The sequence below is a fragment of the Lepisma saccharinum genome, chromosome 1 (assembly GCF_977018435.1).
Source record: "Lepisma saccharinum chromosome 1, izLepSacc3.1, whole genome shotgun sequence".
Lineage (NCBI taxonomy): Eukaryota > Metazoa > Arthropoda > Insecta > Zygentoma > Lepismatidae > Lepisma > Lepisma saccharinum.
Genome location: NC_139229.1, coordinates 34729475 through 34747416, shown reverse-complemented (window position 1 = coordinate 34747416; position 17942 = coordinate 34729475). Strand labels below are relative to the sequence as shown.

Below are 17942 nucleotides of genomic sequence, written 5' to 3'. Positions count from 1 at the left end.
CTATTTCTCTTCCTTTGTTTATTTCTATTTATGTTAATCTTTGATTCTTTGTGTTCTATTTTTCTCTCTCTTCATTGTTCTTCCTTTTCCTTTCTTCCCTCATCATATATTTCTTTATTTCAACTCATTATATTTATCTTTCTCTCTGTTGTTCTTCTTTTTTACCTTCATTCATTATGATTTATTTCTTTATTACTACTCATTATGTTTCTCTCTTCCTCGGTCTCCTTTTTCTTTCTTTCTTTGTCATATATTTATGTATTTCTATTTTAGTTTATTTTCTCTCTTTCCCTTCTTGATGTTCAATTTTTTCTATCTTGCTCTCTTTTTCCTTTCTTCCTTCGTCATTTATTTCTTCAATTCGCCTCATCTCTTTCCTTCTTTTTCTATCCTACTTTCTTTCTCTTTGTTGTTCTCCATTTTTACATTCATTCTATATAATTTATTTATTTCCACTCATGTTTCGCTTTTCCTTGCTTTCTCTCTATCGCTCTCCTTTTTCTTTCTTTCTTTCTTTATTTAAACTCGTTGTATTAGTTTCTTTCTTTCTCCCTTTGATATTCTCGTTTTCTTTCTCTCTGTTCTTCTCCCTTTTCTATCTTTATCATTTCTTTCTTTATCTCCACTCATTATGCTTCTCTCTTTTTCTCTTTCTCGTTCACCTTTTCATTATTCCTTTATCATTTATTTCTTTATTTCCCCTCATTATGTTTCTCCGTATCCCTTTCTCTTCTTGTTGTTCTAGTTTTCTTTCTCTTTGTTCTTCTCCATTCTTTCTTTATCATTTACTTCTTATTTCCGTTCATTATCTTTTTCTCTTTATTTCACTGTTTGTCGTTCTCCTCTTGTCTTTCTTTCTTTAGCGTTGATATATTTATTTTCACTCATTACGTTTCTCTGTCCCTCTTTTAGTTTCTTCCTTTTTCGTTATCGTTTTCTTTCTCTTTGTTGTTCTTGCTTTATTTACACTCATTATATTTCTCTCTGTTTCTTTCTCTCTTCGTTGTTTGTTTCTCAAAGGTCATCTATGGTGATCTTAAAATATTGCATGGGTAGATATGCTATACCGTGTACGTCTGCTTCTTGCGTTCATAATTATGAGTGTTCACCTTTTTCCGCTTCTGTACGAAAACCCTCTCTCTTATATTTCCTTTCCCTGTCTTTTGAGATATCCTATTGCGGGATATCTGACGGTCAGGGCTCAGACTTTCACTCCATCAGTCCTAGTAGCTCTGTTTGAACCGCCTTTCAAAGATGGGACCCTGCATGTTTGAAGACCGCATCGACTCGCCTTTAAGCATACCAGAGGCTGGTAAGGTTATTGAAGGATAGAAGGAGGGGGGCGTATTTGTAAAGGATTGCGGACACATGCATACGCACCAGCAAAAAGGAAAGATGTTTCTCGTTTTTCTATTCTTCACCACGAGGGTTCGCTTTTTTCAGTTTCTTTGCGTTTTTTTCTCTTCTCCACATGCGCTGGTAAATAGTCTTCTGCTGTTCGCATCGGATACATTCCATCTCCGGTATTTTTTTCTGGGAAACTCTTATTTTCATCCCCTACTCTTCACTTCTTTTTGAGATCCCTTCAAAAGACTCGTGCGTTTTCACAATTAACCGAATCGGTCCCCGGTTTTCTCTTTATAAACAAGGAGGAAATACGAATTCCTTTTGATCTGAGCGGCGAACGACTGCAAATACGCACGTCGCCGCGAATGCATATGTCGCTGTAAATAACGCACTCCCGCTCCCTCCCCACTACGACGTTTCTAAAGCGCGCAGCTTTTCAGAAAAAGACGAAGATGAAGACGTCAACAGGGTTTAATTTGTGACGCAAGACACACCGTGTAAGCATCAAGGTATTTCTTTCTCTCTTTTTTGCGAATTAAATAAAAAAATAAAATTGTTTGTTTGTATTTTGAGTTTCAGCGTGTACTGCAGCAAACATCATCTTTGTTTGATCTGCCTTTGCTGTGATCGCAAGCTCATATATTTAATTTAAGTATGATGTGCACACATGCTCGTTTGTGACGAAATGTTACACTGCCTCCCCCATTTGTCTCTGGCAAGCATGTACGTACAAGTTCGTAACTGAATTTTTAATTTCTATAAAATAAACACCGCCTGCACAAACAGAGAAAGATGTCAAACATGTTTTGTCATCGTTAGTTGCTCGCGGTTTGCAAGGTTTTCTGTGAATGGAAGCGACGACAATGAATAACTGTGGACAGAAGTGAAAGGGTACGGTAGTCTCTACTCACATATGTGAAACACTATTCGTGAGTACAAGAATAAACATTTCATGCCGTTTCTAAACCGGACGTGATAAAAATACAAAATGTTATCAGTTGGAACTTTAGATACATGGCTGAAATAATACACACATTTTTAATAAGTAAAGTCCGCCACTTCATACGTAAAATTCATGGACCGAAGATGTAAGTTTACGTAACTAAATTAATGTAATGTACCGTCCACTTATGTGTTCGAATCAGTAACTGCACATTTCGATATATACTGACTTCTCAGAACTGGTGAAGCTACTAAAATTAAATTTGTTGCTACGACAGGCTTATGTATGTTAGGTTTTCGTTATGTAAAATAGCTAAAAGTGATCGATCTTTTTCTCATCCCAGGAACAGCCCATTACAACAATTCATATACACTTATATCCACACCCACATATCTTTACACGTCTGTTTTCTTTGCACACAAAATATATATCACACCCTATTTCTCTTTATTTTTACATTGTTACTATATAATGCATTCCTGTGCTTTCTTGAAATTGATTCATTTTCCTTAGTAATAGGTTATTTATTCCTCTTGTAGTTTACGATTGTTACAAGCACTTAACACGCTTTTCGATGTAACATTTCGGAAGAACACACACTGCCTTCATCAGACATTTATTTTTAGTTTCATAAATGTTACAGTTATAACAATGGGATAAATTTAACAAACAAACAAATAAACTGTAGTATTAATACAAATAAAAATAAATGTCTGATGAAGAGAGCTTGTGTTCTGAAATGTTACATCAAAAAGTGTGCTTAAGTGTTTGCAAAAACCGTAAAGTTAAAGAGATTTTTTTCTACAATGAAAGCAGTATGTACACACAAGAAAAGGCAGTTTTGTTATATAATGCATCAAGCCATGTGCATTAAGATTGTTTGTAAGGAAATATTGTGTGGCTTGATTGTAAGCCCCCTATTAAGATAAATAATCATAGTAATACCATATATGTCAATTTCTAATTAGTATTTGTGGGACATATCATGGTCACAGCTCCACTTCTTTCTTTGTTCTTTTAGAGATAAAATATCCAAATGTACACTCACCGGTATTAAAAATGGGACACCTAGATCCCGAAATGCTCGTTTTCCTGCAAGGTGTTATGTGTGTTGCCTAGCTTTACGGCGATAAGTGGATTATAATAGCAAATTTTCAATGGCAACTTAACTTTTACCACCGCCGTAGAGTTAGGCACCACATATGACGCCTTGCAGGGAAGCGAGTATTTCAGGATATAAGTGTCCCATTTTTATTGCCGGTGACTGTACAAACATCAATATGGCTACTGGATTGCTAACGTGTACTTAATGGGTTCCTAATAGCTACGTTCTCCTCTCCTTCAGGTGATATCCAGCCCACAAACACCCCAGTCGCTAGCGCCTTCGTACGTCGGTCAGGCAAACCTGAGCCCGCATTTTGGGGGCGGTCAGCGAGTGGTTGGTAGCCCACAGGCCGCAGCGAGCCCTCACCTGACCTCCAGCCCACAGGTGCCGAGCCCACAAGGACAGACGCTGGACCTCAGCATCAACAGAGTTCCGCCCACGGTTGCAAGGTAAGACGAGTAGACAATCGTTAATTCTTAGGTGCATTTCCACTCTTGGTCTATCATTCTCCAGATTCTCCACGCCTATGTGAAGCTTCTGGTTGCATTGTGCATTTTCTTCTCTCTTACGCAACCTGACACGCACCTAACAATGCGTACAGCGTGTACCATAATGGACAATATATTACGTTTATTATTAAAACATTATCTGAAACAACAATGAGGTTTCATGTATAACAATGAGAGAATCTTCAAGTGTTGTTTACATGCTCAAGACTTTTGTAAACATGGTCATTGTTGGGCTGGTGTAGTGCGACTTTCACAGGTGCAGAAAAAGCAGGCTGTGTTTTTAAAGTTCCCAGACCTTACACCCCTAGACTTCTGCAGAATATGCAAGAGCTAAGGTAGAAAATAAGAAGTTCTTGGGAGAAGTGTTGCAAGAACTAGAATTTCGATGGGATGTGTGTCGCATGACTCGTGGAAGCCACATTGAACATTTGTAGATATTCACAGAAACTTGAAATGTTACCTGATTGATACACAACAAATAACATTGCTGTATCCCATATAGTTTAGTCGAAATAAATTCTTAAAGTTGTTTATTACGATACACCTTTATTTATAAAGGATTCTATGTGTCTGATACTTCCCAGATAGCACGCAATCTTGTGGCAAGCTTGCGATTAGGCGGGAAATAGTGTTGCCAACTCTAGAAAGCTAAAGAACCTAGACTCTTTACCGTATGTTCTGGCAAGTGAAACACCGACCGACTGGAAGCTTCCCGTCACACACTCTGGCACTCGACGTGGCTTTACGTCGTATAATTACGGTGGTTAGCTCGAAAGTCGTGGGGAATGCGAGGAGAAGAGTCACTTCTCATCCCCAAACAAGACGTTGCCAGCTTGGAACAATATTTTCAGCCTTAATGGGACCTCACAATGCGCCAACACGGGGGAGAAGACATTAGCCCATTGTTGTGCTGCTCTGCCAATGGAAAACTGGCTGTTTTATATGCGTGATGGGGGAAGGAGGGAGATGGGGATTTCAATTGCCCGTTACGAAATCTCACCCACTTTGTTGTTTTTGATATTTTTCCTGTTCTTTGAGCAGAATGGCGTAAATAAAATGGGGGAGTCTTCAGCGATCTTTATTCTTTACTCAACTTGCGATGCAGCATACAGTTTGACTACGATCCGGGCTCAGTGGCTGAGTGGTTAGCACATCGTGCTACGCCGCCAGGGAGTTCGGGGTTCGAATCCCGACCTGGGCATGGATGTTTGTGAGTGTCCATTCATCAATTTCATCATGTCATCACTCATCACCATCTTCGTAATTAGCCAAAAGTAGCACAAAAGCGAAGTAAAATAAAGCAAATCAATCAATCAATCAAGTTCGACTAGGATGAGATAAACTCACCCGCGCTGTCGTCGAATTTTCAACCGTAAGCGAGCGGAGGGATGCAATCAGCTGCTTACCCTGGCCCAAAGATAATCCACTCTCGAATATAAGCCGCACCCAAGTTCAAAGGGGGGAAAGGAAAAATAAATACAATAATCAGAGAGATTGAGGGAAGGAAAATTACCGGTAGCAATTTTATTTTATGTTTATATAGTATTTGGAAACAATATGTACAGTCACCGTCAATAAAAATGGGAATCCTCGATCCTGGAATACCCGCTTCCCTCTATGGAGTTATGTTTGTTGACTACTCAACGGCGTACCCCGACTATAGCCTGTCCCATGTATCTCTGGAGCAGGCGAACAAAAACAAGTCTCTGCTCAAGTAGTGACGCGAGACGGCTCCACCAATGAATACCTGAGAAGGATTGAAATTGAGTGCGGGGGGGGGGGGGAGCGACTGCAGTTGCCGGCCTTCGTAGCAGCGTGTACTACTTCGCTTTGCCCACTCGATTTACTCCCCTTCTCTGGCTCTATGCGCGGCTTTGGTCCAGAGATAGATGGGACAGGGTATAGTTGGTTAGAGCAATGGATTTGTAGTAAAAATCAAATGTCTGTTGTAGGTTCGATTCCCACCACCGACAAAAAGAAATTTGTTCACTTGAAGACGAGAGAAGAGGAGCTCTCTCGAAAAGTAGTGTTAGATTATGTATAGTTTAAAGCACTAGACAATGGATAATGTCCAATTAATGGACATTAACATGCATGGTTCCTACTGCACACCATACAAGATACACACAGTAAAGTTAAAGAATTGTCATTGAAATCAAGCAGGCTACAGGTCGCACATGTTCAGACTTCTTTCCCCTTGCAAACTTATCGCGCCAGATCCTCTTAGCATCGAAAAAAAGAAGAAAAGAAAGTGAAATACAGAGAGTACAAAGAAAATAATTGAAGAACAAGGGACCTCCCCTTTCTGTTCGAAAGTGTTGTTATCCTGATTAGGCCATTTCCTTGAATAACCACAAAGGAGAAATACGATTCCTCAATTTAGTGAATTTTAAGCGACTCTCTCCGTCTTTCTCCCTCCTCCTAATTCTGTACACTTTTTTTTCCTATTATTTCACTTTTTTTTGTTCCCTCCTGTGCGAGTCTTTGCTTCATTCCATCTCTGCCTACAAATCCATCTTTAGCTCCGCCTAAAAACCAACGCAAAACTTTTCGTTTTGTTGGCAAAGGAATCCGTAAGAAGAAAAGTTTGACTTCTTCTTCTTCTTCTGTACGTACTTGGACAACCACTGGTCCCATCCCAACCCCCCTCACCCCCTTTTTCCACTTTAGGAAAAATCCATATTCTCTCCATCCCTGGCGTAATTCTCATAAGTTCCTCCCCAATATCAAAACGAAGAGGAGAGAGAGAGGGCAAGGGGGTAGTTTCTGGGACCTCGTGCCTGCTGTTTCTATTATAATCTACTTCGAAAGGATGAACAGCCAAATTGACATTTCTATACGCTCAGTGACGCGTTAGCAATGCTTTCCGACGTAGATTCTGTGCATCTCGCCCCCCCCCCCTTCCTCTCTCTGTGTCCTTAAGAACCGAAATCGCCGTGGTAAAAAGTTGTGGGAGAGAGGGTTAATGCCGACGCCTCACCCCACACCCCAACTTTCCATCATATTTTGTTGTGCAAAAGAGAAGTTGATAAAACGAATTCCGAATTCCCCCGGTAGAAATTCTTCAACTCCTTTCCTTCCCTGAGTCTTCCAGAGTACTTTTAATTATATTTTTTTTAGCCCATTCTAAAGAGGGTTAAAATCTAGGAACTCGTTCAAATAAGGGTAAAAAGGACGGGAGGAAAAGATGGGTGGGAATATTTGAACAACAATGTCCGCATGGGTTAACCTTGTGTTTTTTTTTCTTCTCTTAACGACCTAATACAAACCTCCACCCTGCATATTTAAGGACCTTCAATCCTTTCGGAGGAAGTGGCGTAGACAAACAAGCAATTCTGTGTTTCCGAACGGAAGATGTCGCCCTTGTTCTTCAGCCACAATTCTGGGCCTCAAGGCAACTGGAATGTAATGAGCTTCTGCAGCCAAAAAATGGCTGTTGTTTTATTATTATTAGTCCATATGTATTTCTACAGATGCTCTTATCGAATATTGATAGTGGTTATTTCTTCAGAGCTATATATATCTTACAGGGTTCCTAAATATAGGACTTGACAAAATTCCCTGCTATCATAAAATTGTAACAATGGTGGTGGACTGATAAGAACTTTAAAAGATAATTTAAATAATGATGCTTAATGAGAAAGTTGTAAAAATAATGCATGTGATACTTTATCTGGCCATTGTTGTGCTCAAATTATTATTAATATTATATTTTTAAATTGATTCTAGTAGTACACATTTAGGGAATATATATATCTAAAACAATTCACCATATCTAATAATAATAAAAGTAGCTCAAGTTTTAGTTACTCATTTGGAAAGCAAGAGTTATTGCTTTTTAAAATAACTTGCAGTTATCGTTACTTTAGTAGTGAATATCGGCCTATTTATTTTGACAATTCTGTATGGTATACACACGGCTAGGATGTTATATTCCCGGAAGAATGGCTCGGGAAAGTGTATTTGTGGTAAGAGAGAATTAATGAAACTTTACGCGGCGGTACGACAAAAACCTTGGTAGCTTATTTGCATTTACAAAGGTAATGAAACTTTACATGCGGTAAGAGAAATGCCATTGAAGTTTCTTTGGTAAGAGAAAAGAAATGAAAATTTATGTTGAATAAATGTTTTGTGGAAATGACAGCTTATGTACGGTAAGAGAAAACATGGAAGTTTTGTGGTAAGAGAAAAATCCATGAAAAGTTATGTGGCAGGGGAAAATATTTGAACGTTTGCGTTGGGTAAGGGAAAAGCCATGGAAGTTTATTTGTGGTAAGAGAGAGCCAATTTTTGTCTCCACATCAATCATGCCATGCACTCAAAACATGCCTTCCCTTTGTTGTTCCAGTGGAGCCAACAGCCCGATGTATCCCGCAGGACCGGGAGAAGGAGTGACCACGCAACAGCCTCCCTCGGGATTCGGGCCTTCCATCGAGGAGCAGACAGAGCCCGTGGACTTCTCCACGGCGAACGAGCCAGTCAACTTCAGCGCCTCGAGGGCCGTGGGGTTCAGCGCGCAGAGCGGGTTCAGCCGGGAGTCGACCCCGGACAGCAGCTCACACTACCTGGACGGCTACAGGGATGCCAACGGTGAGCCAGTGAGGCCATGCCCCGTGAACCCAGATCCAGGTCTGGAGCTCATTTTGTCTCCTTCTCTTGCGCTAATTCTTTCTTCCTTTGCTTGAAGTGTTAGTACCAGGCCTCGAAATGTACCGAAACGGCGTTTCGGGTCCGTGAATGTCTGGAACCTTCCCGTCCCGTCTCGTCAGAAATGACAACGGACTTTTCCGGTTCGTTTTTTTTTTCTTTTAAAGATATATTACTACATTTTCTTTTCAGTTTTAACCAGTGACGTGAATTTTTTCAATGTACAGGCAGGCCCTGAAAAATTAAGAAACTATAAAGAATATTAAAGGTCTTAGCACCTTGAAAACGATCTTTAATAGGTGGATATTTGAACGTGGAAAGTAGTATTTCTCTGTCTTTGCAAACTCGTGTAATTTCTTGATAAAAATATCCTTTGCTTTCAATGTTTGCAAAAGATTTTTCAAACTATCACGCTCATGCAATAATATGTTATTCTTCTGTCAAAAATCATAGTTTTTGCGCCTCTACTGTGCTCCAAAGATTTCAATTATACTTTTTTTTAAATGCTTCGCAACGCTGTCAATGACATTGGTACAAAATAATCCCTGCACGTAGCTATTGAACCGTACAGTTTGTAATACTACGATAGCTACAGCAGCAGACCTTTCTGATGGTATTGCAATTGAATTTCAGCTAATGCTGATTTGGGGGTAAAGATATCGTGGATAGAAACTGGTCTTTTATTGGATGGTTCAAGGTCACAGAGTCCCGTTTTAATTTCTTGCTTTCCCTTGGTCCGGAGTGTTGGTCGCAATACACAGATGTTTTGTCAAGTCGCCACAAGATGGTGCTGAGGGTTGAAATCTCGGAAACGAACTGACTGTTAGTTCTACAAGTTCGTTCCTTTGGGACGATAGGAAATAATTATAGAAAAGTAATAAGTAAAAATAAAGTATTTTGCAACTGAAATACTGTGGGCCAACACTGCTGGCCTTGCTGTACTGGAATGCAGGCGCATGTTTTTAACTAAACTATTATTACTCTTTAATAGTACATATTTCAGCATTCACGTAAGCGTACCCTATGCAATGGGATGTGTTCTGGCCACGAGGGGGTTTAGCAGAGTATGACATCGTCTATGTTGCCTAGACAAATACAGAGAGCATGAATTACAACAGCAGAGCTTCGTATCGAAAAGTCGCTATCGAAGTCTGCTCATCACCGTAGAGTTAGGCAACACACATAACTCATTGCAGGGAAGCCAGTATTTCAGGATCTAGATGTCAAATTTTTATTGACGGTGACTGTACATTTAATTCAATTTGTACCCTTTTGGGCGAGGTGACTGCCATTTCCGTCTGTTTAAATTTTAAAAAGAAGAATATTCCAGAAGCCTCTTGTCCAGTGGCGGCGATTAGGGTGGCGTGGTGGAGCAGTTGCCCCCCAGTTTTTGCCACTTTTGCCCTGCACTATGCTAAACCTTATGTACCATGGGAAAGTAAATTGGCATTACCCTCACAATTTTGACACCTTGCCTCCATAGCTTTTGAGTCCCATGTATTTTGCATTATTTGATGTTTATGCATATTATTAATTTTATTTTACATTATTTGATGTTTATGTATATTATTAATTTTAGTACAGTATGTCATATCACTATTCGGTAATCTCGTCGCTTTAATAGAAACAAAAGAAAGCGTTCCGTATCGTGAAAATTTCCATTTCGAGCCCTGGTGAGAATGCTTGGTCTCTGTAGTCCAGTCTTTTTGCCCAGATCGCAATCGAAACTGGGCTTAGGGTTCAGAGTCATGTAACGCAAGTTTCGAATTACCGAAATTACATTAGTAATTGTAACGGTACTACGTTAATTTGCGTTACCTTGATAAATTCAGAACTAGAGGACTTACCGTGTTTTACCGCATAATAGTCGCAGCCTGTCTTTTTGGTCCAAAAATTGGTTTGTAACCTTTCATGATAACGAAACCAATGATAGGGACGCGGAATCTTTGGACACAGAATATTACATTTTTAAGGTCCGTACTTAGCAACATTGTAGTCATTTCAAATGCAATATTTCGACCGTAAATCACAAATCAGTGACAACTAACGTGTTAGCTTTTTTCAGACCGGAAAAAATATTCCTTAAACTGTCACGAAGATGTGCGTCGATTTGGACATTCAATTGTAACGTGTATTCACAAGTATTCCGTGCATCCTAATCTTGCACCAAAGAAAGTTTAATAATAAATTACCTTTAAGTACCGGTAATTCCGGCATATTTTTGGCATAAAATCTGCGACGATTAGGTGGTGAAATACGGTATTTGCCCTGACGAAACATGCTTTGTTGTGTTGTTTTAACACTTTGACCCATGGAAATATGTGTTTTACTTCTTACCATATCCTGACCGACTTAGAACTATTTATGAAAAAAATGTACTTACTTAATTTAGCAGCGAGCAATGTAATTTTTTTAATGTTATAGATAAAGGATCATTTTCATAATTCCATTAATTTTTATTTCAATTAGTTGCATTTACTGATTTTTAAAAATTCTAAATTTCAGAATGAAATCATGAAAACTATTTTTTCCACTTTTATAAAAATCCTATTCATTACAAAAAAGGACAAATGAACCACAGAATAGATAAAATATGTTATATCTATTCTCCTGGACGTCCTTCTGACTTTATCAGTGGTCCACGTTCTTGAATAACAATTCTCTTCAAGGATGTACACTAAATTCTCAACAAGGGGTGTCCAATAGTGTAAACTTAACACACGTTCAGCTAGTCACTCATAATGCATATTTGAATATTACCACTTATCCGTCAAAAATATATGCAAATAAATTTTCAGGTGTACAATAAAGTTACATATTACAAAGTATTGTCAGGTGTGTGAAAATGTCTGCAATAATCTCCATCACTGCTACTGAAATAGTATTGGCTGTGTTAATTTTCTTTGATTGATTGATTTATTTGGTGTTTTAATGCGATACGCTTCACCGTGTTTATGTCATTGTATAAGAAGTAAAGTGCTCCCCTGTGCTTTCACCACGCCATGAAGGCGTATTGGGACTGTGGAGTTAGGGCCCCATACTTTCTTCATCACGGCCGAAGGTGGAGGTGATGTGATCAGCACGACGCTCCTGGCCGACTTTACCCCTCAGAGTTTCCTCCAGGTACCAAGTTTATACGACGCTGGGTGGGCACCGGAGCCGCTTGACCAGGTGGAAAAAATCCCCGGAATCGAACCCGGAGCTCTCGCATGGTAGTCAGATGCTTAAACGACTGAGCTATATTGTATATACATTATTTTATTTTATGCTACTCTTTATTTATAAAATAAGTTATACCTCAATGAAGAGAAAACTTAGAAAATTGAGAGAAATTTAAGAAAATCAAGAAGTTTAGGTCGCGTGACCCTTCACATAAAAATCAATTTTAAAAATAAGTTGGAATACTCTCTCGTGGAAACATCAAATATCAAATTCTAACATGATTTATTTTTACACTACAATTATCGAGCAAATGCATTATTTCTTTCAAAATGCTAATTAACATAAATTTATTTACTTAATATACTATGATACACATAAGATGTCCAAGGTGTTAAAGACTCAAGACCGTGGAGTATACGAAAAGAATAAGCGTTCACGCGAAGTAGGCCACCAAGTGCTGGTTCACCAGAGACTCAAATAGCTGTCAGGAGCATGCATCAACCCCGAGGGCAGATTACGATAGCCATATGTCAATTATGTTTCCTAACAGCACGTCAGGGAGTGTGTGCAACCCTTTTCCCCAGGGGGGACGTTTCAGCATGGGAAAAATAACAACGATGTGCTTTTTTTCACTGGCTCCTTCTCTCTCTCCATTTTTTACAGTAATGCGTTCGTTGGTATCCAGTGGTTTTTATTTACGATATTTCAAAATGTACCTTTGTCGCCAGACCATAGACAATCATGCTGGGCTGAGACTCAAAAGATCGCTGATTCAAAACCTTTCTAAGTAAGACCGAGCCTATGCTACTTTGACCCGATACCCTCACCGATACTTAAATATTGAAATAATTAATTAATTAATATTGATTAATATTAGTAGTGTGTAAGTATTCTGTTCTAATTGTATGCATAAATTTGCCAAGATTTTTACTTTAAAATATTCAAGAATCACGTAAGAACATTAAATTACATCATATGTTATAACTAGGGCTCGTTAGTTGAGGAATAATCCTTTTTTTCCCTAGTGTCCGAAGGCGAGGCCCAACATAATATATGTTCATTTTGGGTCATTGTAGGCCAGAAAAAGGTGGGTTTTATTTGTCCTTTTTTGCCTTTTTCGGCGTTTTTTGGCTTATTGGTCCTTTTTTAGCCTTTTTTTAGGTCTTAGCGGCTTTTTTTCCAACTTCACCTTCTTTCGACTACGTTTTTACTGCCCATTCTCAATTCGAATCATCATCAGTTCATCACCACATTTTTGGACGACTGAAGCAGGTACGGTACAAGATCCTTTAACCGTAACTTGTCCAGAAGGTCGCGCTGTAACTGGCAACTTTCTCTTGTTTTGAAGCTTTCAGCACGGCGTATAAGACCAGACAGCACGCGCCTGCAAAGATCTTAAGTCAGATAAGGAGGTGCCGCCCATATTCATTTAATATGTAATTAAAACTGAAGTTATTAATTAATTTGGATCAAATTTATACGTCCTTTTTTCAGTTTTTAGGTCCTTTTTTTGACAATATAAGGTCTTTTTATAGGGCCTTTTTTTGGCAATTTATAGGTCTTCAACTTCCGAGCCCTAGTTATAACAAAATTCAGTTTTTTAACACAAAAACTAATGCAAAATAAAAATAAATTTCGAATTTTGCATAATTTCGGAGATAATAAGACGCCGCGTGACATTTTTGCAGACCCCTTGAAAGTTCAAAATGTCGGGAAAATATCGGTAAATAAGTTCCAACGGACACTTTCCGATACTGATGCAACTGGTACCGGCCGGTACCGATGCATCGTCATCGGTGGTAAATTCAAATTGCCTCTGCCTGTTTGTTACGTGTCACGGGTGGCAATTGCACGCAATGCTGTATTCTATTTCTATAAGGGTAAATAGTGAGGATGGCAGCTTTCAGACCAAAGCGACAAGCGACACGGGCCACTTCAATCCATAAACTAGCATTCACCGCGCATGCGCGAGAAACAGCTTTTCGTGTCGCTTAGGTTCGAAAGGTTGCATTGATTACCGAGTGTTCCCTTCCAAGAGAAAAGTGTCGCTTGTTGCTTGTTTTTAAGTTCACTTTATGCGCATATAGGTTAATCGGGACTGGACCTACAGTTGAAAGTGGGATCAGAACCACTGTGTGCCTCTACCTGCTATCATACCCGGGATCTCTTGATTACAAGGCGACGACATTACCACTACGCTATCATGAAGCACTAAGGGTGCTTTCAGACCGAAGCGACGAGCGATGCGTATCGGTAAAGAACGCTACGTTTCGTAGCGTAGCCACAAGACAATCAGCTAGTCGCTTGTCTCTTACGTGTAGCTCGGAATGGGTAGTTTTCTCACTATGGTACATTTCGTCGTCTCGGTCTTGGTGGTCTCCCATGGCAGTGAATATTTTTTTCTAGGACTGGAGGCGCCAGTGTCGCTTGTCACAGCTTTCTGCCTTAGTCTGCAAACTCTCTGAATAACGAACGGTTGTTTCGGTGTTCATTTCTTGTCCAGATAAGCCAATCGGCTGTATCTGGCAGAAGTGTAGGAAGCAGTAGCCCACCTAATATTTTCCATGCCCACTCATTTACACCAAAAGATTCTGTAAATTCTCTTTCTACTCTGTTTAAGGTGGTGAAGAAAACATGCCATACGTTGCGAGCACGTTGTGATAACGTTTTAACGGCAACAATTCATTCGTCTGCGTCGGCTATGCAAGGATATCCCCCCTCCCCCTCCTCCAATCTGAAAAAAATTAAATAAATACCTTTTTATGCCTGCCCCCGCGCGCCTTTTTCGTCCGCTTTCATATGCTTTGTGATTTCCTATTTAATTTCATGCCTCATTCTTTGACGGGATCTGATCCAAGAGAGCTCATTTTAACCAACGACTCGGCAACTGTGGTCTATCGAAACCTTCTGCTAGTCCCCTGCCTCTAAATAAAAGAACATCGCCTCGGGTTCAAACATGTTCACCCCATACTGATGTTACGTTCCCTCCCCCTCCCCCCTCCTCCCAGCTCTGCCAACAAAATTCTGAAACAAAAAAAAATTAAAAGGGACCGGGAAAAAAACAAATGCGCAGCGCTTTTATCGATATTCCTCATGCAACAAGACACAGCCGACTCCCTGTGCTGCTAGTAGTGCTCCCTAGGTGGCTATTATTGAAAACTCTGCATTGATAAGCTGTTGTGGTCAGTCCGCTACCTGTAGTTTCCACTGAACCCCGTGGTTACGTCCGAGACTAAATGGGAAATGTAGAGGAAAGGATATTAAAAAATATTGAGTATCTGACAGCCGGAGGGCGGCGCGACTGGGGGGTTGGAGGGAAGGGGGAGGGAAAGTTACGTTCTCGCTCATCTTAATTGCTATAATTGAGTTTCGGCGTTTTGAACTGCTCTTTTTTCCTCTCTCTGTGCTTGTTAAGTTTAATGTGCCTTTTTTTCTCCTGTTGCGAAGACAAACTGTAAGCAAAAATGCATTCCATTTTTCGTTTCCAATGTAATTAAAGTAACTGACCTTCTCAAATGCTGCCTTCAGGAGCAGCGTGCTTTAACATTTATATATATATATATATAAAACACACACACACATACATACATACATACATACATATGATGTTGCCACCACCAATCTCATTAAGAGCGACTTGCATTTTTTATTCTACAACCAAACTACATGTCAGAGTTATTGTAGCCTAATTTGATCAGAGATGCAACTTTCAGAATGAATGCAATAGCGTTTGTCTATTTTTTGGAGTATTTTTTTTTCAAAATGGCGGCAGAATTTTGTGTTAAAGTGATGCACTTTTTATTTATCTGTGAGCCATTTTATATGAAGTTGCGTATCTACACGGAGAAATCTAAATGCATGAGCTCAAGAAAAAAAATGCATAAAGTCTGTTGTTCGGACCAAATGTTTAAATGCATCGTCGAGAAAAATGCTGTAAAGTGCATGAAATGATGCATTAAAGTACAGCTCGATAAGGAAAGAAATACTCAATTGCATCATATGATGCACTTTGGCGTTAACTTTACAATCGATATGTAAAAATATATCAAACTGTAAACTTGAATCTTGAGAAAAGCTAAAAAAACATATGTTAGTGCATCAATTGATGCGTTTCTGATCCATCAAATAGATTTGGTGCATTTAGTTTTCTGTGTGTGGGGCTTGATGGGTCAAAATAATTGTTTGTCTTGTATTTTTATTGTTTTTTTAAAAAGCAAATATTTGTAGCTAAATCTTAATTTGATGTATGTGGTCATAGTAGCAGTTTTCCTGTACCTTATTCCATAGCAGAATTAAAATCACATAATACAATTTTCAGATATGTTCTTCCAATTATTCAAGATTTTGGGGTGGTATAGTTTCAAATTTAATTTTATGTGAAAATAATAATTAGAGATAACGTAAATAACTGGTGAGAAGAGAGAGAAAAGTCGCTGTAAGGAAAGAGTATGAAATGATTATTATTAATATTTACCGCAAAGAAAGCATTGTTCACTTTAGACTACAAGCTTCCAGAAAGCTAAGAATAGCTAGGCTGATCTTTCGAATATCTATACTTCAGATGTAGTTGAGTTTTTGTTTTAACTTTGCTTTATGCACAGAAGGGAACTGGACGTACTGTTTAAAGTTGGAGCTATAAAGAAGACACTATGTGACTTTACCGGGTATCGAACCCGGGAGGCGTTGATTACAAGGCGTCTATATTACCACAGCGCTAGCGGGAACTCATACTCATACTCACCACCGTTAAAACATCCAATTCATGGTACCATGTGGCATATGGATTCTTTTCTTGTTACTTCATGTTTCTCTTAATGTTCAATGGGTTATTGACCCTCCACTTGACCCCACCCCCACTCCGTGTGCACTTCTATGCATTGGTGGTCACATCTTCTACCCCAACAGCCGACCTCTGTGCTAAGTTAGCACTGCTAACCACTCCGCACGGTGGTCGGCGAAATGCTGTTGTTATTCCCTGTTCATAGTTTGAGCAGATACATTGAGTTTTGCTAGCAAAAATTGTGGTTGAAATGCGATTTATTATTAATAATGTCAGTTTGTTCAAAATCAACATGCAATGATTATTTTACTGAAAATAAATGATAAAAGGTTTTAATTATTACCAGACATATAGAACAAGACCCAGGATTAATCTAAAGTAAAATATGAGGGTCTGGCGTCTAGACTAATGGCCAGTATATAATTGCCTACAATATCACCTAAAACACAGTTTGCGTTCCATTGTGTTAAGTGGTGCGGTTATATTGTTACAGCCTGTACTAATTGTATATGATTACAAGAGAACTTACTCGAAGATTAAGAACAACTCATTCTATCGAATTCTCCATAAGAGTTCCCTTACGAAACAAATAAATCTTGAAATATAGATCCCGGATTTGTATGCAATTACCGTACATATTCTATTCCTTTCTAGATACATACCTTAAACAGGAAATTGTCAACTAATTATATAACTGAAATGATTATGCATAATTTTTATGTTACATAGTTTTACATATTTGCCAGGATATTACATATTTGTTATTTTACTTTACATAAAACAACATATTTCGGCCTATTTTTCCTATCTTGATCCTTTTTCCTATATTTTCGAAGATCATGTGATGTCATATTTTCTATACAATGAGATGCATAGGGCTTACGTTCACCTAAAACGAACTGCCAAGACAGGTTGAAGGCCAACCTGGAGTTTCTCTCCCCCCCCCCTTTTCTGGTTATATGTTTTTGTTTCGCTTTTATATTTAGGCAAAGCACCTAGAAACTTGCCATTGGTGGACAAGAAAGCTACTTTCCTGTACGTAATGGGTTACACAATATGTTCCCTTGTACAAAGAGCACGAAAGTAGCTATATATTTTCATTCGATTGTTCTCTCTGTAGACGCTTTTTTTTACAATTTGTTTCGAAAGTTACAAAGAGCTCTCTTTGCCTCAGTACAGTGGGAAATTTCTTAAATATATACACGTTGCTGCGCTTTTGGAGTTTATAAATTTGAACTAAATTTTAATTTGAACAACATATATCCTTAAAATTATGTTGAATATGTTCAAATATAATAAATACCTACCGAATTCTTGAAATTGTTTGGATACTCGATTATTATTAATATTACATACTCTTTGATACTACATATTTAGCTACATGTCCTTTTGATAATACATATTTAGGCACATATCTTATCAATTATTGTTACATATTTATGTACATAT

General features: G+C 38.7%; 1 protein-coding gene across 10 annotated transcripts in view; it reads left to right on the top strand.

Annotated features, from left to right (window-relative positions):
- The window catches only part of LOC145994416 (uncharacterized), a 574460-nt gene that overhangs the window by 500418 nt on the left and 56100 nt on the right, over window positions 1–17942 (top strand). For 8 of the 10 annotated variants that reach the window (XR_014442353.1, XM_083130585.1, XM_083130563.1 and 5 more), the window contains 2 exons: window positions 3636–3844; window positions 8253–8533. Coding sequence is in view for 9 of the 10 variants with exons in the window: in XM_083130585.1 (XP_082986711.1) it covers window positions 3636–3844; window positions 8253–8533 (490 nt within the window). In the remaining variant the exon portion in view is untranslated. The remainder of the gene's footprint in view (window positions 1–3635; window positions 3845–8252; window positions 8534–17942) is intronic. The other 2 variants (XM_083130571.1, XM_083130579.1) reach the window with 1 other exon arrangement.